A 24,266-nucleotide genomic window follows, 5' to 3' on the forward strand; every position below is an offset into this window, starting at 1 on the left:
CAATGCCACATTTTTTATTTTCTCGAAATGTGAAAACATTATTCTCTATAAATCTCTTATATTTATATAAAATTTAGTAAAAGTTCTGATCTGATTATGACAAATATATCCCTATTTCATTTCTGTAGTACTAAAAATAGTACGTCGGTTGAAATACATGGTGCCCCTATTTAAACACATGCATATCAGACCAGTGTCAAATATTGAGGCAACCGAATATCTTTAAAAAAGAGAAATTAATGTTATAACTTTTAGTATGAATAATAACATTTACATCCTATATTAATGTCTAAAAATGAACCTCATAAAACTATCAATGATTGATTTAGAAAGAGTAGGTTGAGTTGGGTTTCTAAATTTCATTCGCATATTCAGAAAAATTGAAATTGCTTACAGAGAATATTTCGTCTAATTTTTATTCAAATTAAATCTCCGCATGCACTCGCTTATGTTTTATGCTTGGTCGCTGCGTGGGAGCCACGGAGAAAACTAAAGATTCAGCGACACTAACACCATATAAAGCGGGTGTGATTTAAAGGAAAAATAGTTCCTGCTATACAAGACTTAGTGACATCTGTCTTGTTCAAAATGTAATCGAGAAATGTTTTCTCAAGGAACGGAAGGTATAATTGTGGCTACACCGTGAACACATTCGTGGCCGTCAGTGATATACAGTGTGTGGCCATAAGTATTCGCCAAATGAGATTTTCACTATACATTTCATATAAAACTACGTTCATTTCTGGTATGATTTAACCAATCTGATACCAATAGAAGCAGAATTGTCACAGGTTATATGTTTATTTGATTGTCTTTTTTGTTGGGAGCGTTTTTATTTTCTGGTGAAATAAACACAAGTAATTTTTCTGATTTAGAAATTGCTATATATTTCTACCAAATTAAATTGTAAAAAAATATCGTATTACACGTGTTCAAATTAGGAGAAATCCAAAACATCTGACGATAAAATTTGAGCAAGTAAACGGTTAGAGGGAGGGTTTGACGCCAACAAACCAGTTTAACCGCGCCACATTCTGTATGTGCCTGTCCCAAGTCAGGAGCCTGTAATTCAGTGATTGTCGTTTATTGCTGTATATCATATTTGTTTTTCGTTCATTGTTTTGTACATAAATCAGGCCGTTCGTTTTCTCGTTTTAATTGTTTTACATTTGTTATTTCGGAAATTTTATAGCTGACTATGCGGTATGGGTTTTGCTTATTGTTGAAGGCTGTACGGTGACCTATAGCTGTAAACTGCTATATCATTTGGTCTCTGGTGGAGAGTTGTCTCATTAGCAATCATACCACATCTTCTTATTCTTATAAATATACTTGAGAATTTTCTGTCTTTCAACACCTGGTATGTAAAAATCTAGCCATGTAGGTGACGAATACTGTTGGCAATGTACTGATAATACACAACCGTCAACCAAAATCATGATAGCCTTGGTTCATTGTCTCGAAATTCTAGTAGTCTCGAACTGTTTGAACACGTTTATACCGGCCGTCCGTTGTATACATACCAATTCTTTGGAAAATACAAATCAATAGCAATGACTAGTAAATTCGTTTATACATGTAGTAAAGTTTTCGTCCGAATTTAAAACATTTCTTATCTATCTGCATGGCTAAATAAGAGACAAGTCAAAATGTAGGCTTGGTTTGCTCGCAGTAACTTATTATTTTCTGTGCGATGCAACATTTAATAAAGATAACAAAAAACGTTACAAACATCTCCAAACAAACACACATCTAGCTATTCTACACTAAATCAATATAATATAATGTAAATAATATACTTTGCAGAACGTGTTGTGCTTAGAAGTTACTGTGAGCACCTCGATACATACTATACAAGTATCGGACTTATATATGACTATAAAACCTCACCCGTAATAGCGCCAAAGAAATATACGTGCAGTACTAACTCAAAGACTTAATATAAAATACTAATCAAACTAGTTCTACAAACTAGTTCTACAGCTTCTAAAGATAGAAAAGGGAGAATCCAAATATAACGGCATAGAAATAAATGTATTTTTAAGTGAAGCTTTGCTATTTCCTTAATGTTTTGTACATGTAGAAATGTGATACTAATGGCAGATAATGGGGGAGTACATATTGAAAATTGAAACTTTTTGTGTTGTTTATTTTGCAAAATTCGACACATCTATCTTCGATTAGAAACTTCATCTGAGCATATTTTTGTCGGGAAAAATGTGAATAAATTATAAATTTAACAGAAACAATAAAAGATCTGCCTTTAAAACTCAATTCTTCAATAATGTAACAATTTAGACACGACGGGTGCCACATGTGGAGAAGGATCTGCTTACCCTTCCGGAGCACCTGAGATCACCCCCAGTTTTTGGTGGGGTTCGTGTTGCTTAGTCTTTAGTTTTCTATGTTGTGTCATCTGTACTATTATTTGTCTGTTTGTCTTTTTATTTTTGGCCATGGCGTTGTCAGTTTGTTTTCGATCTATGAGTTTGACTGTCCCTCTGGTATCTTTCGTCTCTCTTTTAGAAGAAAGCTTGAAAATTAAATAAAATATAATTTAAAAGTACAAACCTTTTCCTACTTAGAGGTGTATTTTCTCCTTTCTATACCCTACAAGAGAACTTTCCCATGAGCCGTGGATTGAATATCGTCTGCATATTTCCAAAACGTTAATTGTCATGTAAATTGATGGCGTCGTGTGTTATTGGCCAATCAAATCAGTATATGTCATTTAATCTGCACGGTCGTAGGAGGCCAGGGTCACCCGAGCAATGCAGATTAAATGACATATACCGATTTGCTTGTTAAATAACTATAACTTGACTTCTGCATGTTGATTTTGGTTTAGGAACATAGTTGAAAGTTAAATAATAAATCAAAATAAACGAAAATATATATTTGCTGTGAAATAACACCAATTTACAATTGAAAATATTACTTTTGAAGGAAGTATGGTTTATTTTATTAAATACATACACGATATATAATATTCCAAGTTGTATTTTTTAAACGTGAAGTACAAATGAGGATGACGAACGCAATTTATGGTTCAATTCTAAGATATCTTGCCATTCATACAGTTGACATTTTGTAGAACCACGCTGATTGTAAGTAAAAGCTACAGCCTTCGGTTCATTTTTGATGAATTTAGTGCATTGTCCCAGATGAGCGAGTTTTAATGTTGCGTTTCTCGGTAGAAGCGCTTGCCCATGTATTGCCGTATTTTCCATGTTTGTGTTCCGATAAATAGTTGATTGGTAGTCATCATGTTTGACGGCTGATATTGGTTTTAGAATTTCAGAAAACAAGTAACACTTTCTATAATCGCTTTGATCTGTCTGGCATTTTGTGCAATACGTGATTGCCTGACATTCGGACGTTTTCAAACAGTTTTCTTCACAACTTTCCAAAGGCGTGTTTTGTGTAGTACTGAAATGACCTTGTAATTTTGTCTTTTTTATGTTCAGGGCACTTCTAAGCGAAACACAAGAATCGACTTTCCCAATAGCTTTCAGATGATTGCAATACTGCGTTTTGTAACGATTTATATTTCCGAATATTAAGTTGTAGTTTACTGAAATATAACTCATATAGCGGGCGGTAAAGAGATTTTCGATTGAAGACAGTTTATACCCTGATGGTATAGGATTTTCTTTAACAGTAGACGCCCATGTCAATGCGTCACCGTTGGACGGTGGTGGAGCGCCAACGGATATTGTTTCTGATGTAACGCTGCTCATAAAGCTTGACGCAGCTTGCTGTTGTGATGAATCAAGGGAGAACCCACCACCAACGCTGAATATACCGGAATAGCTGGCAGAAACAGCAACATTGACACCTTCTGATTCCTGTTTTTCATACGCTTTCGTTTCCATTTTATAATTTTTTATAAATCTTGCACCAAATCTAGCGTCTGTTATGTAGTGTGTTCCATAAAGAGAAAAGAATTTAATGTATGTTTCTAAACTGTTGGTTGAATTAAGCTTGTGCACCCATGAGAGAAACGTTGGGTCAAAAGGTGGTGGGTTATCTTCAATGAGTCTGCTATAGTAGTAGTAACAGTTTGCCTGGGATGTGACGTATACGAATTCTCCTTTACCCATAGATCTTGATGACTTTTTGTATCCAACACTGGCTGAAAATTGAACTCCCCAACCTCCTCCGCTAACTTCAGCTGATGTTGACAAAGAAGAAGCAAGATCTTCTTGATTCCTAATTATCCTTGATGTAAATGATGTATCACAGGAGACATCTGGAATAATTTGTAAACCACGTGGCACACGATAGCGACAATCAGCTGTGTAAGAACCAGTTTTGTAATCAGCTTTAAAAATAGAAAATGTTAATCCGGGATCGTGTTGGTCTGCTTGAGGAAAACCTTTTAATATATCATACCCAAGGAATACGTAATCAATGTCAGGGAATGATATCGTTAGCCCGCTTGGAATTTTACATCCTAGAGGAATACATAAGAAATCATTTTATAGTAATAAAGTTAAACTACGCTTATTATGTTATTATAAAGGAAAAGGTATGACATGTATGATATGAGCCATTTGGCCCCTGAAATTGCAAAATTGCTAAATTAATTCACGAATTTCAAAATTATGTCAATTGTATAACCAGGTTAATATAATCTGGACACATTAGTGCATGCAGAAAGCCCACATGTGATGTCATTATATGACACCATAAACATGCTGAAGTTACCATATTTACCATTTATTTTACACATAGTTTTTGGAAAAAATAGTCATGAGTTAAGATAATTTACACACAGTTACATTTTCAAGCAAAATATCTTTTGGGGTTAAGCTTATACTGTAGGTTCATATCTAAATATCAAGGACACAATCTCAGATGAGGCTACTTTGGCAGTTTTTATGCAAAGATGTAAGACAACGTTCAAAAGTATGAATATTGATATCTGTTATACTAGTTTCCTATGAACATAAAATATGACATTAATAGTGTTGATTCGAACGAAATCATTGCAAGGAAAATTGATCAATGTCAATGCAGGTATTGTTAGTTTCATAATGAATCTATTGTGGGATTTCTGCTTTTACTTTGGCTCTTCATGGTCATAAGTACTCCTAATTTACATAACATGTGAAATTTGATGTTTGAACAAAAAATACTATGAAAATAAGAAGATGTGGTATGATTGCCCATGAGACAACTCTCCATCAACGACCAAGTGACATAGAAGTTTACAACTATAGGTCACCGTACGGCCTTCAACAATGAGTAAAACCCATACCGCATAGTCAGCTATAAAAGGCCCCGAAATGACAAATGTAAAACAATTCAAGGGAGAAAACTAACGGCCTGATTTCTGTACAAAATAATGAACGAAAAACAAATATGATATACAGCAACAAACGACAACCACTGAATTACAGGCTCCTGACTTTGGACAGGCACATACAGGTAAAGCCTATATGCTCATATCTAAATATCAAGGACACAATCTCAAATGAGGCTACTTTGGCAGTTTTTGCAGTTTTTCACTAAAATCAAGAAATTTGAAGCCTTAATGGAAATATGTAAGACAAAGTTCAAAACTATGAATATTAATATAAGTTAGGCTAGTGTCCTATGAACATAAAATATTACATTAATATGACATTAATAGTGTTGATTTCGAACGAAATCATTGCAAGGTACATTGATTAATGTCAATGCTGGTACTGTAAGTTTCACAATGACTCTATTGTGGAGGTCTCTGCTTTTAGTTTGCCTCTTTATGGTCATAAGCACTCCTAATTTACATAACGTGTGAAATTTGATGTTTGAACACCAAATAATAGTCTGTTTTCTGATTAAAATACTTTAAAATATTTGAACAGTGATTTTTCTTTTTGACATTTGTACCCTTGAAATATTTTACCCATTTTTGAACATAGTGTACAAGCTTTCTATCAGGGACATGCAAAACGAATTTGGATAGTGAAGAAGAAGACTAAAATTACCATACCATGTTCTGTCACGATAAATTATTTTCATATTTTCATATTTTGCTTTTAAAAGGTTCTTAAACGACGTAAACCTTTTCTAGTGATTATAGCTATATTTAAACAGTGATGTTTGTCTGAAAGTGGTAAAGACAGATTTCAGTCCTAATTCTTGTACAATTTTCTAAATCAAGGTATCATTAATAACCGCGAAAGATTGTTAAAATTGCAACATACATCCAACAATAGACAACCTGACATTATTCCTAATCAGATTCCAAAAATTCTAAAAAACGGTATGATGCTTGAAGCATTTTAACTACTAGTATTCAATATGAATCGTACTTCACTATTACAAAATAATCTTATTTTCCCCTTTTCTTTTCTTTCCAACTTTATTGTTTTATAAATATTTCTTACCTATATCACTTGTAGTATCCTTTAACACTGACCCTCTGAGTGGTTCTGCCATGACCATATTTTGAGATCGTATGCCCTGTGTTCCAGTTTTTTCGCCATCATCGTTTTCTTTGCTTTTCACGAAATATAAATAAATGACATTCGTTAATTTTCTTCGTTTCAAGTTAACATGAATTGTTTCAGACTTTTATACTTTCAGTACAAATTGGCCGTACGTCGTGAACCTCAACAAAATAAATAAAGGAATTTATTTCTTTTTTTTAAATATATAACTGAACACTGATTTTAATTTTTTATTTGTGACTTATATTTTCAAGTTGAGGCATACCATCCTAAAAACAAGTAGTTAAAGTGGTATGACCTACGACGTCAACAGTAGAATTGGAAACAATTAAGTCTTTTTTAACATTTAGAAGAACGGAATATTGAATCACATATCGTCATTAGCAGTCAGTTTGGTTCAATTACAAATGTATGCCCAAAACATTCGCCGACACATATGCATACGATCTACAATTTACCTTCTCAAAATCTTTATATATGTACTGCGTTTAATTATTGTCTTTCTGTACTTTTATTCGCCGATAGCTTTTCCGTATGCAGTGACCTTAACCACGAGACGAGACCTGTCGTTAGTACTCCGAAACCGCACAGCGCAAGTGCGAAGGAAAAACTGCCGAGAAAGAAAAGGATAACAAACGTGGAAGATACAGACGTCGATAGTGTTAATCGACTCTAAAAGAAATTTAAATACACCAACTCATTTAAAAACAAATTTAAAAAAAAAAACATCGCTGTATTGTATGTCTATCAACTCACTTGTTTTTGTAAGTGCTCAATGATTCTGTGTTAATTGTTTAATAAGGTCACGTTCTGTACAATTCGGCAATAAAACATAAAAGTTAATAAGCAGGTAAGGTTTTCACCGACTAAAATATTTTTCGTCGATTATATGTTATGGATTCGTAATAAATGTAAAACATTGTGCACGATAGAGCTTACTCAAATGAAATTTGTTTCAAATATCAAGCTTTAATTGGTAGTTTCCTTCAAATATTATAATGACAATAATAATGAGATAAACAATAATGATAATAATAGTAATAATAAATTATACGTGTAGTGAAAACGATTAAATTATATATATGTATTAGATAAAACATCATCAAAGATACTTCCAAGTTGGTACATCAGACACGTGTTTCTCCTACAACTCCTTAGTGGTAAAAAAGGAACATGTGAGAGAATATTCTACAATTAAACGCAGTTTTAGTGGTAAAAAAGGAACATGTGAGAGAATAATTCTAAAATAAAACGCAGTTTTAGTGGTAAAAAAGGAACATGTGAGAGAATATTCTAAAATAAAACGCAGTTTTAGTGGTAAAAAAGGAACATGTGAGAGAATATTCTAAAATAAAACGCAGTTAAGGTGGTAAAAAACGGAACATATGAGAGAATATTCTAAAATATAACGGAGTGAAAGTGGTTAAAAAAGGAACATGTGAGAGAATATTCTAAAATAAAATGCAGTTTTAGTGGTAAAAAAAGGAACATGTGAGAGAATATTCTAAAATAAAACGCAGTTTTAGTGGTAAAAAAGGAACATGTGAGAGAATATTCTAAAATAAAACGCAGTTTTAGTGGTAAAAAAAGGAACATATGAGAGAATATTCTAAAATAAAACGGAGTGAAAGTGGTAAAAGAGGAACATGTGAGAGAATATTCTAAAATAAAACGCAGTTTTAGTGGTAAAAAAGGAACATGTGAGAGAACAGTTTTAGTGGTAAAAAAGGAACATGTGAGAGAATATTCTAAAATAAAACGCATTTAAGGTGGTAAAAAAAGGAACATATGAGAGAATATTCTAAAATATAACGGAGTGAAAGTGGTAAAAAAGGAACATGTGAGAGGATATTATAAAATAAAACGCAGTTAAAGTGGTAAAAAAGGAACATGTGAGAGAATATTCTAAAATAAAACACAGTTAAAGTGGTAAAAAAGGAACATGTGAGAGAATATTCTAAAATAAAACGCAGTTTTAGTGGTAAAAAAGGAACATATGAGAGGATATTCTACAAAAAAACGCAGTTAAAGTGGTATAAAAGGAACATATGAGAGAATATTCTAAAATATAACGGAGTGAAATTGGTAAAAAAGGAACATGTGAGAGAATATTCTAAAATAAAACGGAGTTAAAGTGGTAAAAAAGGAACATGTGAGAGAATATTCTAAAATAAAACGCAGTTAAGGTGGTAAAAAAAGGAACATGTGAGAGAATATTCTAAAATAAAACGCAGTTTTAGTGGTAAAAAAGGAACATATGAGAGGATATTCTACAAAAAAACGCAGTTTTAGTGGTAAAAAAAAAATATGTGAGGGAATATTCTAAAATCAAACGCAGTTAAAGTGGTAAAAAAGGAACATGTGAGAGGATATTCTAAAATAAAACGCAGTTAAAGTGGTAAAAAAGGAACATGTGAGAGAATATTCTAAAATAAAACGCAGTTAAAGTGGTAAAAAAGGAACATGTGAGAGGATATTCTAAAATAAAACGCAGTTAAAGTGGTAAAAAAGGAACATGTTAGAGAATATTCTAAAATAAAACGCAGTTAAAGTGGTAAAAAAGGAACATGTGAGAGAATATTCTAAAATAAAACGCAGTTAAAGTGGTAAAAAAGGAACATATGAGAGGATATTCTACAAAAAAAACGCAGTTTTAGTGGTAAAAAAGAACATGTGAGGGAATATTCTAAAATCAAACGCAGTTAAAGTGGTAAAAAAGGAACATGTGAGAGAATATTCTAAAATAAAACGCAGTTTTAGTGGTAAAAAAGGAACATGTGAGAGGATATTCTAAAATAAAACGCAGTTTTAGTGGTACAAAAAGGAACATATGAGAGGATATTCTACAAAAAAACGCAGTTTTAGTGGTAACTAGAGGCTCTCAAGAGCCTGTGTCGCTCACCTGATTCTACTTTGGTTTTGGAAATCACGTAAAAATAGATTAAAATCATAACAGATACCCTAATAATGAGTGAGGTCAAATTTGGTTTAATATTGGTCCTGTAATTTAATAAAAAATCCTGGTGGCCATCTTGAACAGTAAATCGGCAACAAAGTAGCAACACTTAATCAGCACCTCATAAGAAACATTTATGCCAATGTTTTGGTTTCATTCCATTCAGTGCACATCTAGAAGAAGCATTTGTATGTATTTCCCATAGGGTCTTATGTTAAAGGAAGTCCCCCCATTGGCGGCCATCATGAATGAAGGATCAGCTTCAAAGTAACAACACTTGGTCAGCAACTCAAAAGGAACATGCATGCCATGTTTGGTTTCATTCCATTCAATGGTTCTCTAAAAGAAGACATTTGTATGTATTGTCCATAGGGTCCTTTGTTAAACATTGTCCCCATCTGGCAGCCATCATGGATGAAGGATCAGCTTAAAAGTAACAACACTTGGTCAGCACCTCAAAAGGAACATGCATGCCATGTTTGGTTTCATTCCATTCAATGGTTCTCTAAAAGAAAACATTTGTACGTATTTCTCATAGGATCCTATGTTAAACTAAGTCCTCCGCTGGCGGCCATCTTAGATTATGGATCGGCTTCATAGTAACAACACTTGGTCAGCACCTCATAAGGAACATTCATGCCATGTTTGGTTTCATTGCATTCAGTGGTTCTCTAAAAGAAGACATTTGTATGTATTTCCCATAGGGTCCTATGTTAAACTAAGTCCCCCGCTGGCTGCCATCTTGGATGATGGATCAGCTTCAAAGTAACAACACTTGGTCAGCACCTCATAAGGAACATTCTTGCCATGTTTGGTTTCATTCCATTCAGTGGTTCTCTTAAAGAAGACGTTTGTATGTATTTCCCATAGGGTCCCATGTTAAACTAACTCCACCGCTGGCGGCCATCTTGGATTATGGATCGGCTTCAAAGTAACAACACTCTGTCAGCACCTCATAAGGAACATTCATGCCATGTTTGGTTTCATTCCATTCAGTGGTTCTCTAAAAGAAGACATTTGTATGTATTTCTCATAGGGTCCCATGTTAAACTAAGTCCTCTGCAGGCGGCCATCTTGGATGATGGATCGGCTTCAAAGTAACAACACTCGGTCAGCACCTCATAAGAAACATTCATGCCATGTTTGGTTTCATTCCATTCAGTGGTTCTCTAAAAGAAAACATTTGTATGTATTTCCCATAGGGTCCCATGTTAAACTAAGTCCCCTGCTGGCGGCCATCTTGGATTATGGATCGGCTTCAAATTAACAACACTCGGTCAGCACCTCATAAGGAACATTCATACCATGTTTGGTTTCATTCCATTCAGTGGTTCTCTAAAAGAAGACATGTGTATGTATTTCCCATAGGGTCCTATGTTAAACTAAGTCCCCCGCTGGCGGCCATCTTGGATTATGGATCGGCTTCAAAGTAACAACACTTGGTCAACACCTCATAAGGAACATTTATGCCATGTTTGGTTTCATTCCATTCAGTGGTTCTTTAGAAGAAGTTCAAAATGTAAAAAGTTAACGCCGACGACGGACGACGACGGACGACGCCGGACGACGGACGACGGACGCCAAGTGATGAGAAAAGCTCACTTGGCCCTTCGGGCCAGGTGAGCTAAAAAAGGAACATATGAGAGAATATTCTACAATAAAACGCAGTTAAAGTGGTAAAAAAGGAACATATGAGAGGATATTCTACAATAAAACGCAGTTAAAGAGGTAAAAAAGGAACATATGAGAGAATATTCTACAATAAAAAACAGTTAAGGTGGTAAAAAAAGGAACATGTGAGAGAATATTCTAAAATAAAACGGAGTTAAAGTGGTAAAAAAGGAACATGTGAGAGGATATTCTAAAATAAAACGCAGTTAAAGTGGTAAAAAAGGAACATGTGAGAGAATATTCTAAAATAAAACGCAGTTAAAGTGGTAAAAAAGGAACATGTGAGAGAATATTCTAAAATAAAACGCAGTTTTAGTGGTAAAAAAGAAGCATATGAGAGGATATTCTAAAATAAAACGCAGTTAAAGTGGTAAAAAAGGAACATATGAGAGGATATCCTACAATAAAACGCAGTTAAAGTGGTAAAAAAGGAACATGTGAGAGAATATTCTACAATAAAACGCAGTTAAAGTGGTAAAAAAGGAATATGTGAGAGAATATTCTAAAATAAAACGCAGTTTTAGTGGTAAAAAAGGAACATGTGAGAGAATATTGTAAAATAAAACGCAGTTAAAGTGGCAAAAAAGGAACATGTGAGAGGATATTCTACAATAAAACGCAGTTAAAGTGGTAAAAAAGGAACATATGAGAGGATATTCTACAAAAAAAAACGCAGTTTCAGTGGTAAAAAAAACCATGTTAGAGAATATTCTACAATAAAATGCAGTTAAAGAGGTAAAAAAGGAACACGTGAGAGAATATTCTAAAATAAAACGCAGTTAAAGTGTTAAAAAAGGAACATGTGATAGATTATTCTAAAATAAAACGCAGTTAAAGTGGTAAAAAAGGAACATGTGAGAGAATATTCTAAAATAAAACGCAGTTTTAGTGGTAAAAAAGGAACATATGAGAGGATATTCTACAAAAAAAACGCAGTTTTAGTGGTAAAAAAGAACATGCGAGGGAATATTCTAAAATCAAACGCAGTTAAAGTGGTAAAAAAGGAACATGTGAGAGAATATTCTAAAATAAAACGCAGTTTTAGTGGTAAAAAAGGAACATGTGAGAGGATATTCTAAAATAAAACGCAGTTTTAGTGGTACAAAAAGGAACATATGAGAGGATATTCTACAAAAAAACGCAGTTTTAGTGGTAAAAAAGGAACATATGAGAGAATATTCTACGATAAAAACGCAGTTAAAGTGGTAAAAAAGGAACATATGAGAGAATATTCTACAATAAAACGCAGTTAAAGTGGTAAAAAAGGAACATGTGAGAGAATATTCTACAATAAAACGCAGTTAAAGTGGTAAAAAAGGAACATGTGAAAGGATATTCTACAATAAAACGCAGTTAAAGTGGTAAAAAATGAACATGTGAGAGAATATTCTACAATAAAACGCAGTTTTAGTGGTAAAAAAGGAACATATGAGAGGATATGCTACAGAAAAACGCAGTTTTAGTGGTAAAAAAGAACATGTGAGAGAATATTCTAAAATCAAATGCAGTTTTAGGGGTAAAAAAGGAACATGTGAGAGAATATTCTACAATAAAACGCAGTTTTAGTGGTAAAAAAGGAACATATGAGAGGATATTCTCCAAAAAAAACGCAGTTAAAGTGGTAAAAAAGAACATGTGAGAGAATATTCTAAAATAAAACGCAGTTTTAGTGGTCAAAAATGAACATGTGAGAGATTATTCTAAAATTAAACGCAGTTAAAGTGGTAAAAAAGGAACATGTGAGAGAATATTCTACAATAAAACGCAGTTTTAGTGGTAAAAAAGGAACATATGAGAGGATATTCTCAAAAAACCGCAGTTTTAGTGGTAAAAAAGAACATGTGAGAGAATATTCTAAAATAAAACGCAGTTTTAGTGGTAAAAAAGGAACATGTGAGAGAATATTCTAAAATAAAACGCAGTTAAGGTGGTAAAAAAGAAACATGTGAGAGAATATTCTAAAATAAAACGCAGTTTTAGTGGTAAAAAAGGAACATATGAGAGGATATTCTACAATAAAACGCAGTTAAAGTGGTAAAAGAGGAACATGTGAGAGGATATTCTACAATGAAACGCAGTTAAAGTGGTTAAAAAGGAACATGTGAGAGAATATTCTAAAATAAAACGAAGTTAAAGTGGTAAAAAAGGAACATGTGAGAGAATATTTTGCAATAAAACGCAGTTAAAGTGGTAAAAAAGGAACATGTGAGAGAATATTCTAAAATAAAACGCAGTTAAAGTGGTAAAAAAGGAAAATGTGAGAGAATATTCTAAAATAAAACGCAGTTAAAGTGGTAAAAAAGGAACATATGAGAGGATATTCTACAAAAAAAACGCAGTTAAAGTGGTAAAAAAGTAACATGTGAGAGAATATTTTGCAATAAAACGCAGTTAAAGTGGTAAAAAAGGAACATATGAGAGGATATTCTACAAAAAAAACACAGTTAAAGTGGTATAAAGGGAACATGTGAAAGAATATTCTACAATAAAACGCATCATACCGAATAACTTTCTCAAAGTTTTTAAACAAGCAAAATTAATAATTTGGGAAAAAAATCACATCTGCGTGAATATTACATGCCAAAAAAGTTGAAAACCGGCAACCATACGGTATTGCTACCTGTTACAAGCCTGCATACTTTGTGAATGTGAAATAGTATATCAACACCTTTGAATATAACAGAAATTTTAATTATTTCTTCAGTATAAGACTTTTAATAGTTACCTTTGGTTTTTACCATAAAGCTGGTAAACTAAGAAAGCAGCAAATATGACTAGAACCACCATGATTAATCCCATAAAGACAGTCTGACTACATTTCTGTTGATAAAGACAAATACATAGGCTTTCTGTTTTATATATGACTAAAGCTACTATTGTTATACTTCAAGAAGTGCGATATGGTACGTGTGAAATCGCTGCACTTATACTTAAAAAGTTTTCAATTGCATCCAATTTGTATGACGTAATAGGGGATATTTAAATACATAATTATATAAATAGCATACTACAAACATTTGCCCCCCCCCCCCCCAATAAAATATAATTAAAGTTTGAAATATGATATGATTGAAAATTAAACAATAAAATAAAATATGTATTGCCACGATTAATTATCAAAAAAAAATAAGAAGTATTTATAATTATTATTAATATGTTTTTTTGTATAATATAGTTAGTATAGTATACTAGTATATCTTCTTTTCACGTAATATCGTAATTGAAATAAACCTATTCTACCGGACTCATGAATGTGAAACAGATAAATTCGACTATTTCAACAAATAAGTAACTGTTAACAAGATAATCCTCGAAAACGTGTAATAAAAGTACAAGTTACTGAACCTTTCTGTGTTCCCTTCGAAAGCACCGAATTGCCACACCCTCTATTAGTAAATAATGGAGTACATGTTGGAAATGATAATGAAAAGACAAGTGCTATTTAATGTCGTTTGTTCATTTGCAAACCAGCTACCGTGGACCATCCTAACACCCCTTTTTTTGATCATATACACAAAACTCATGTTAAATTATATAAAAATAACCGAAAAAAAAGTTTTTATCATTAATCATTTATCTATTACTAAAGCGAGATATAAGCAGTAGATTGGTAAAGTCTGCTGTTCGCGAATGCCCATCTTTTCTTTAGTTTGTTAGACAGTCTTGATCAACTCCCCATCACACACCCATCGCTCATATATCGGACTATATTTGTCATTTAACTATTTTCCTAGCAGCTTTCTTTTCTGTTTTATAGGGAGCCGGATTAAATCTATCTTCCAGGTCCCTTTGTATTTTATATTGCTGTATGTCATGTTTTCAAATTGAACATGTTTGAAAAAAAAATCTTATCATATTAACATGTTTACCTTTTTCATGGAAGATTTCAGCTTGGCAATATCTGATTGATTGTTCGAGATCAATATACCTAAATCGTCTCTATTTTTCCTGTAAGATTTTGTTCCTGCAGACATAGCATAATATTCATCTGACTGTTCATTCTCTTCCATTGTGTACTGCTGAAGTATAATTCATATATATATATTATAACGATTGCTACCCTCAGAGGTGTCTTTTGTATTCCAATATCCAGATATCGTTAGTTTTTTTTTGTCTCGTTTCTTTATTTAATATCATAAGTATCTTTGTATTAATATATTATTTGTTCAGTTATTCAAAGTTAAAACCACACTGAATCACGTGAAATTAATTAGGTAATAAATAAGTTGGAAGACAATTTCATCTAACAAAAATATGACTGACAGATGAATTGCTTAGTATGTGCAGGGAAGTATTATATTGGCTGTAAATATACATGTGATATTACAATGGTATGTGCAAAATTTGTAAGAATTTATATTTAGTATAAAAAGTTCTTTATATTTGGAATACAGCACTTTACATTGATACTAACTACAATTAATATATTTGAAGGATAGGAAATACAAAAGTTATTGGTATGTTTAAAACAAATTAATATAAATATGTTTATTATACTGCTTTCTTCTTGTGAAACAGCTTGTACAGCAACTACGAACAAAAGTGATGAGTTGAACCAGGTTTTAAAGAGCCACAAAATCTCTTGTATGACAGTAATTTCAGATCCAATTGATTGTGTACATGTATCTTGGAGTCAACATTTTCGTGTTTCGAACAAATAATGGACGTGGTTGTGCATTACAACAAAATAAATGCGTATGGTGAACTTACGAGATTGGCTCTTTTAATTTTAATTTCGTTTCTCCCACAAGCCTAGATGGTTCAGCCAGATTTTGCAAAACATATTTTTGCAATTTTGTGTTTCAATGCTCTACAATCATGTTATTGATGTGACCTTCAACTGTTTTGAATCGAGTATTACTGATGAATCTTTTGTAGATGAAACGTGTATCTGGTGTACAAAATTAGAAGCCTGGTTCCTTTGGAGAATTTTTTAACCACTGTGTCACTTACACAGCTTGTCGTTATTTCGTCCTTGATGTACCCCAATCCCTGTAATTAGCACTTCTGTCCTGATATGAAATATTGTAGCTGCGGTCAATTAGTTTAAACCGTTACAGTACGTAAGCTGTTAAAATCTTTCTCTAAGATTTTTCTACCACCAGCAACACTGGCGAGTCTTGTGTAGACTAATACGCGTCTACCGTAATTAATTATAAACTGTATATCGAAATAACTACAAAAGGATTTGTTTTAGCCAAAATAACATTTGAACTACTAGTATATATGAAAACAATATGTTTCCTTGCAAAACACACATTACATCATACGTTGAACTTATATGTTTTAAACCGCATGAAGCGTGCTCGCCTGAAGTGCAGGAGGTCTTTGATTCGATTTCGACCGGGTCATACCAAAGATTAGAAAAATTGTATTCGCTGTTTCGAAGTATTTAAGAGTAAGAACAAAGACTTTTGTGTAAGCAAGGGGTCATGATATCGTGTCCTGGTAATGCGACATGTTTTCAAGCGGACTGTTAACCTTGTGAACTAGCACGTTGATATCCGGCCCCGCATGTCGATCTATTGTACAAACCAAGGTTCAGCTCATTTACATGTTCTCGGCCTGATATGGATACATTATTTGCAACTGGACGTTAAACACTGACCAACACTTAGTCATATTGATTTTCATCATTTATATGTTTTGAAATCAATGTCGACTAAATAATTGGATAACAAAGTTATAGGTCTACACTTTGTATGATGAATAAATTAGCTTAAAGTAATAAATAAGTATGAATAAATTGAGTAAAAATAAGCATGCATAAATTGAGTAACAAAAAAGTATGAATAAATTGAGTAACAAAAAAGTATGAATAAATTGAGTAAAAAAATAAGTATGAATAAATTGAGTAAAAATAAGTATGAATAAATTGAGTAAAAATAAGCATGAATGAATTGAATAAAGAAAAGCATGAATAAAATGAGTAAAAATAAGGATAAATAAATTCAGTTACAAATAAGTATGAGTACATTTAGTAACAAATAGATATGAATACATATAAATATAGTTATTTTTGAGACTCACGTTTTTGCGAGGATGCTGAAGACAAAATCTGTTCCCCCTTTCTGTCGCAACGAAAGCTTGGTGCTACTACAGTAATAGATTTACAAGATTTTAATACGAATGAACATTTATTCAACATGATCTTAAGTGGTAATTCATGGAAGAAAAAATTCTCGAAATAATTGTCAGACAAAAATAGACATGTTTGACGTAATTTGAACTGGTTATAATTGGCAGGATGTTAAATAGGTAACTTCTACTTTACTTAAATTCCGGTGGGTGTTCCAGACTTGACAATAGGTTTTCCAATATTTATTTTTGTCGTTTTTCTTTGAAATGAATATAGCATAGTATACATTATATAGCGTTGAACACCATCGAACAAATGATCTATGATTGATTAAGATGTTCAAGATGGCTCTTCCAAGTTAGAAATGTACACGCTAGTTGGCTATATTTTAGGTCCTTTTTGGTTGTATAGCTCTTCAACTGTTTCGGTTCTTATACATCCTTGGCTTTCAAATATTTGGCATTGAGAGTTCCTGATGAAGGTAAATCCAGAAAAGCGCTCCGGACGCATGAAATTTACAACGTGTTTTATTTCATTTTTTTGTAGTATAATCTCTGTGTGATAATAGTTGACGTCTGGTTTCAGTTGGTTCCATTGTTATGAATACGGGTGGAGCTTTTATACTAAAAATAAGATACGAAACCATGCACACCTGGCTTTCTGGTATAATAGAAGGTGTTTTTGTTTTTCTCTTACATACGAAACACGCCGAAGATGCTTGGTTCCCTTGACGCTTAGCATCATTGGTAATGAGGATCAATATGACAATAGTTATAGTATGGTTAATTCCTTCATGTTATATGTAATTTTGGCGATTCTGTTATTAAACCTATTTATATTAGTATTAAATCTGGTATTAACATAGTCGTTTACTAGTATCTCCTTCCCAGATAAAACAATTGCTACACCCTGCTTAGTAAAGATATTAACTAATCATAGTTTACTACATGATGTAGATTCAAACTTAGCTGAAGACTTTATAATGTCATTTCTCTTCATGATTCCCCTATAAACATAAAAATAACACCAATAGTTTAAATTTGAACTCTAAAAAGTTGCTTTTATACTTTATGTTTATGAAGTGGAAATATGTCATTTTTATTTCAAACGAACCGATACTTTGCAGAACAACAAATTGAAGTAAACATTCTCCTTTTAAAACGAAATACGAGAAAATAAATTGCGAAACATCCCTGGATTAAAAAAATAATTCCGAAGCCAAGGGCAAGTTACTGGTAACCTCGAAAAATGTTTAATGTAAAAGAACCTCTGATAGTCTTACTATCGTACATGTATGTTTTTTTAAAAAGTTATTTAGGACTTCGGAAACATCGGAACACATGATCAATTTGACAAACACATTCCACTTAATAAGTATACCCAGATATGAAACAAGGAATGTAGTTTAATTCCTGTCCTGGTTTGTATTGTTTGTTTTTTATGTACGTTTTGTTATTCTTCTGGTTGAGATCAAAAAGGAGGAGGAGGGTCGAGATCTGAAAAAGATAGTGTAACTTTGCCAAATTTGCATGTGCGTAACAGTAGTTGCCATATTTCATAACTTACTAAAAAGAAAAGCGTTCTGGACGCATGAAATTTATAACGTGTTGTTTTCCTTTTTTACTAAGTATATGCCCACTGTAAGTCATTAAGGATTATTTTACGTTGGGTGGTTGTCTCATTGCCGTATAGATAAGCCACATCTGCTTATATACATTTTCACTAGAACCATATACTATTGTAAGTGCCTTCTATAAACACCCGTTATGATTTGGCGAATAAGTACGCATGGGGTAAAAATAAAGAAATTTTCTACTTGATTTGTTTTTTTTTTTCATTTCCTTTCATCTGTTCTTTAATATAAATCAAAACGATATTTCCATAAACGTTTCAATGTAAGCACTTCGAACTTTTTTGTGGTAGTGGTGAGCAGCTGAGACATTGAGTGCCCCACCCTTTTCATATATTTTGAATAAGATAAATACATACCCTATCATATATGTTTGCAATCATCGGATTTTCAAGATATATACGTAAAACATGTACTGAATTTTTTGATTGAGTCAAAGTTTACCAAAATGTATATCTCATGAATATGTATTAATTGGTTTGCAATATAATAAGAATCAATTATTTGTGTCTGTGACTTTCATAAAAAATGAGCAAGCGAGGCACTTCTTAAATACTGTGTCTTTTAAGTGAGATTACTCATTCTAGTTCTTTAATTCCTACTACTTCAACCAAAGAAAACACCGTAGATGAGAGTATGCCCTAACAGCGAAAAGCACGTAAAGCACGTACATCAAAAGGATCCTATTGTGCATTTGGTTCCTAAATTATTTTATTTTTATTTTGGAGGATACGTTTTTCAACAGAAAATCAGCATTATTATGTAAATACCTGTGCCCCTCTGTTTATCGACTTGTTTCTACATTCTTATGAGGCAGAATGCATTCATGAGCCTCTCGAGAAAAAAAAGAAGCTGGCATTATCCCTTAAATTCATTTTGCGCTATGTAGATGGTGTCATTTCAATGAATAAGTCAAGGTTTGGTATACTGCAAATTTGACACAGGGACACACCTTGGAAAAGTATATCATATCTGTATATCAATTTTCGTTGCAATCCAAGAACAATAAGATCATGAAGATGTTTTTACACAAAATTGTTTCCACTTTCACCAAAAAAAATCTGTTTTTGTCACTGAGAATTAATTTGAATTCTGTGTTATAACTAGAATGCTGTGTAGCATATGACATTTAAATTTTTATTGTAATTCTAGCACAGAAATATGTTTTTTCCAAAAATTAATTTGCATGGTTAAAAGTTTTACCATTAAATGAAACACATTTTTTCGATCTATCTTTCAGAAAGTATGAGGAATTTTCGTAGCGGAAAGATAAGTAAACTTTTTCATACTATTGGTCGAATTGAATGGTTTTCAGAAAAAAAGCATTCCTACGTGTCATCTCTTCCAGTAGCAACACGTTTTTTAAAAGTGAACGATGAAAATATATGGGTTAATAAAAAACGGTCAGATTGTATTCATTAAGAATGATGATTATGATTTTTAACAGTTGAACATGTATAGCTGCAGGAGGGATCTGATAGAATATTTTACCATCAATGTTGCTATAATAACTAACGGGTGCTGCAATTAACATTTACGGAATCCAGTAAATGGTTCCTCTAATGCATAGATTGGATCAGTTAACATCATAAACTCAAAAGACAAAAAACATAACTTGTTGAAACAATCACATGCTTTATTTTTATTTGTATGTTTATACCATGACATCCTCAACTTATATAGTCATATTTTACTCGGTACGTTCGCCTAAAATTACCTTCAACAAGTCTTCAACAGTTGATCATTCAATTTTTGTACATGTACACATTCTTCCACTTATATTTATGACCGTAATCCCCGAACAGCAGATTTACATACCTTGTAGAACCTTTTTATTTGATTATTTGTTGATCTGTTCATACTCTAATTAATTTGTATGAAATATGTGCCACTGGACGTTAAGCAAGCAACAATCAATCGATCACAGTATCAATTTTGCGAATCCAGTAAATTGTTTCTCCAATGAACATACATGTAACTATAAAAAAGAAAGAACAAACTTAATTGATAAAATTCATCAAATACTTTAATTTCTATGCAAATACCATCTAAACCTTGTAATACATATTTTCTTATTTTTCACCACAAGTATGTCCTTTACAGATTAAGACATCATTTTTGTACACGTGCAGTCTGTTCCTCTTGTATCAATGACTGTAACCCAAGGGCAGCAAATACACATATATGCAAGCGGCGATGTAATGTGCACATTGCAACAATCGGCAAATACCCTCTGTCCATTTACTGTTTCAATACTACAAATAGAAAGTTCAAATGATTAATGGTATATTAACAATCTAATATTTTTTTATTCATAATAAATATGAAAGATCTAATTCATGCAGGTAGGAAACTTAATAAATTATAATTAGAAGATCGCATCAATTTTAGGCATCAAGTATTTGAAAGCATGATTAAATGTTCGTGCTTGAAATAAAAAAAGGAGAAATTTTCATTATAAGTGTCATTAGTTATGCAACTTGTCTGTGTAAAAATATATTTCCAACGATTAAAGTTATCATATATTGCTGGATGAAACGAGGTTATAACGGAATCATTTAATTGGAAGAGATGAACTTTTTTGTAGAATGAGCGGATGACAAGTATTAAAAAAGTTTGGCCAACCAACTGTTCAGTAATCGCCTACAAGACTCATCAGTGACGCTCGCTCCAATAAAAAAACCTGTTGGAAAGCCATATCGATTAGGAGTTTAAGATTACTGGAAACCATAAATTCAAATTAGTGATCACAAATCTGGTAAAGGTATCTATGCTTTTGGAACAAAAAACTTCAAATAATAAAAAACAATTGTTCAGAGAACAGTTGAAGGTCTTTCCACATTAAATTTCTAAATTATTGATATGTTGCTACTTCCGGTTTACTCAAAGTTACTATCGGCATCCAATCATAGGTTTCTTGAAACTGATAAAAATATATTGTTTCTATATACTTTTGTCTGGAATAAGGGAGATAATTTGCTACTGCCGGTTTAGAAAAGATCACTTCCGGTCTCATATGATGGCTTTATTTATACTGATTCCAAAATATATTGTTTCTATAAACTTTTATATAAGGGAGATAATTAGTTTCTTCCGGTTAATTGAAGGTCACTTCCGGTCTCATATGGTAGGTTTATGTTTGCCTATTTAAAAAAACATAGGTGAAAAAAGTGCAAAATGGGCTACTTCCGGTTTAATCAAGGTCACATCGGGTTGATATTAGTCAAGGTCATATGACACCCAACATTTTGCAAAAGCCCCTATGGCTTTATCATGTACCAAGTTGAAGTTATAACCAATTAACCTTTAATTAAAACATTTCAGGGGCAATAACTCCTATAGGAATTCATTGGATTGTTTCATACCAAATGTATTATATCTTAATCACAATAAATCAATCATTTTGAACTAGTTCTTTTATATAGATCTTTAGAAGTGTCAGAGAAGATGAATTAACAAGGAAGATCAAAATTAAGAAAATGACCTTAACCTTTGACCTTGACCTCATTTCTAAGTTAGGATCAAGGACCTAAAATAAAAAGACTCTAGGTTTATACGGTTTATGGTTTATGCGTTACAAAAATATAACGACAAATTTATTTAATAAAGGTAGATTACTCCTATAAGAGAGTCGATATCTACGAGAGGAATATTCAAACTCACAAGTCGAAAATAAACTGACAACGACAAGGATAAAAAAGAAGAAGATCAACAGACAAACAATAGTACACAAAACACAACATAGAAAACTAAAGACTGAGCAACACGAATCCCACCAAAAACGGGCTGATCTAAGGTGCTCCGGAAGGGTAAGCAGATCCTGCTCAACATGTGGTACCCGTCGTGTTGCTCATGTTAGTACAAACCCAGTATTAAGTCTAATGCGGTAGGTCACATTCGGGAAAAGGGGATGGGATTATAGTTCCGACATCAATTGTTTTAAAAAAATAGTAAACGGTCTTTCGCATCCAAAACATAATTGATTGATTACTTGATTAATTAATTGATTGGCTGATTGATTGATTAAATGAATGATTGGTTAGTTGGTTGACTGAGTGACCGACTGATTAAACACATGGAATCGGGTCTCTTGGAACAAGCTAAACAGAAAGAATTGAGATCTTGGACCCCTTATTAAACACATAGGACCAAAACATGAATGATTGATTGATTGGTTGGTTGGTTGATCAAAATATGCATGGCACTCTCTCTATGCGAGGCATCTGACTTAACGTCCATATTCTGACCGAACATGGCTGATTATTTATCCATCCCGAACAGCCAAACAGACGCCTTGGATGTTCTTATAAAATTTAATCCCATCATTCTCCTTTTATAAATTTTCTCTATTTTATACGCAACCTCGGACTTATCATGTTTTATTTATTTGTTGTGTGTGCATTTTGTTTGAATTTGTAGGAAAACTGAGTAAAATTTTGTCTTGGAAGTTTCACTTTCCAATTTGGATGAGAAATGTTTTTATTCTAAATTAAGGTTCGCGCACGCTGTGGTGTTTGTGACGTCACGAGGCTCATTGTTATATATGACTACAATATAGTAGGGGTAAGTACAAATATAACCAATCAGTGTCTGTTTAGTGTTACAAAAATGGGCTAGTTTCAATGTACTATGATTGCAATCCCCCAAAGTATGAAACAAATATAATATACATTGCATTCAACAGGTTCAAAAGTTATTAGGGAAACAGACTGTGAAAATATTCGGCATTTAACGGCAAAACACGAAAGTTCCCAATGGAATAAGTTGGAGCTGGCGCTTAAAATTTATAAGATAGGCCAAGTAATTCTACACAGACTTTAAGGCCCAATGGTATACTTTTATTTCATTATCTATGTTCTGTAAATGTCAATATTGTTTCCTTCAGATTTAAAACTTAATTGCAAAGAATGAAGTAATTTAAATTTCATATATATGATTGCAAACAACATAAGGGAAGTAACTCTTACATGATGTACATAATATCCTGATGAAGTGTTAACATGAGGTTTCTGAATTTTAAAATGCTTTTATTTTAAAAATTTTTGCTAATCACCTTCAACAAAATTAATGAAAATTTATTCAATTTGATCATTTTTTTTCAGATAACAGAATTACTTGTCATTGATGGACATTACAACGAAATACAATATCATAATTATCCTTCTTATTATCATCACTTTGAACTATAAAACATCTTCTAAGAAAAAAATTCGAACATGTAAACGAAATCATTCACTTATGATACTGGGATGATCCTTAACTACAATGTTCCAAGTAAGAAATCCCCACCACAACGGACATAATTAGAACCATACGAGAAGAACATACATGCAGGTTCTTATAAACCATCTTTCAATTTAAAACCACATATAATGCAGAAATGCAGCTTATGTGTTCCTCTACTAATTTTGAGTTTTTGCTTTTATCCAAAAGCAAATTAGGGGAACATATTTTAACAGAATCATTTGGTAATCCATATAACATGTAAAA

General features: G+C 32.6%; 1 protein-coding gene across 2 annotated transcripts; it reads right to left on the bottom strand.

Moving 5' to 3' along the window:
- Positions 1 to 1,652: 1,652 nt before the first annotated feature.
- Positions 1,653 to 17,240, bottom strand: LOC127729943 (uncharacterized). 2 transcript variants are annotated; one of them, XM_052237920.1, is made up of 5 exons: positions 17,098 to 17,240; positions 14,937 to 15,083; positions 13,793 to 13,887; positions 6,378 to 6,490; positions 1,653 to 4,456 (listed from the first exon to the last, which is right to left on the bottom strand). In XM_052237920.1, exons 2-5 carry the CDS (start codon positions 15,075 to 15,077, stop codon positions 3,006 to 3,008), a joined length of 1,800 nt encoding a protein of 599 aa, XP_052093880.1. In that variant the 5' UTR covers positions 15,078 to 15,083; positions 17,098 to 17,240; the 3' UTR covers positions 1,653 to 3,005. The 2 variants fall into 2 exon arrangements, with proteins under 2 accessions (XP_052093880.1, XP_052093879.1); XM_052237919.1 differs by having other exon boundaries at positions 14,937 to 15,086; positions 17,098 to 17,225.
- Between the last annotated feature and the right edge of the window lie 7,026 nt (positions 17,241 to 24,266).

The sequence above is a fragment of the Mytilus californianus genome, unplaced genomic scaffold (genome assembly GCF_021869535.1).
Source record: "Mytilus californianus isolate M0D057914Y unplaced genomic scaffold, xbMytCali1.0.p SCAF_2, whole genome shotgun sequence".
In the NCBI taxonomy this organism is placed as follows: Eukaryota; Metazoa; Mollusca; class Bivalvia; order Mytilida; family Mytilidae; genus Mytilus; species Mytilus californianus.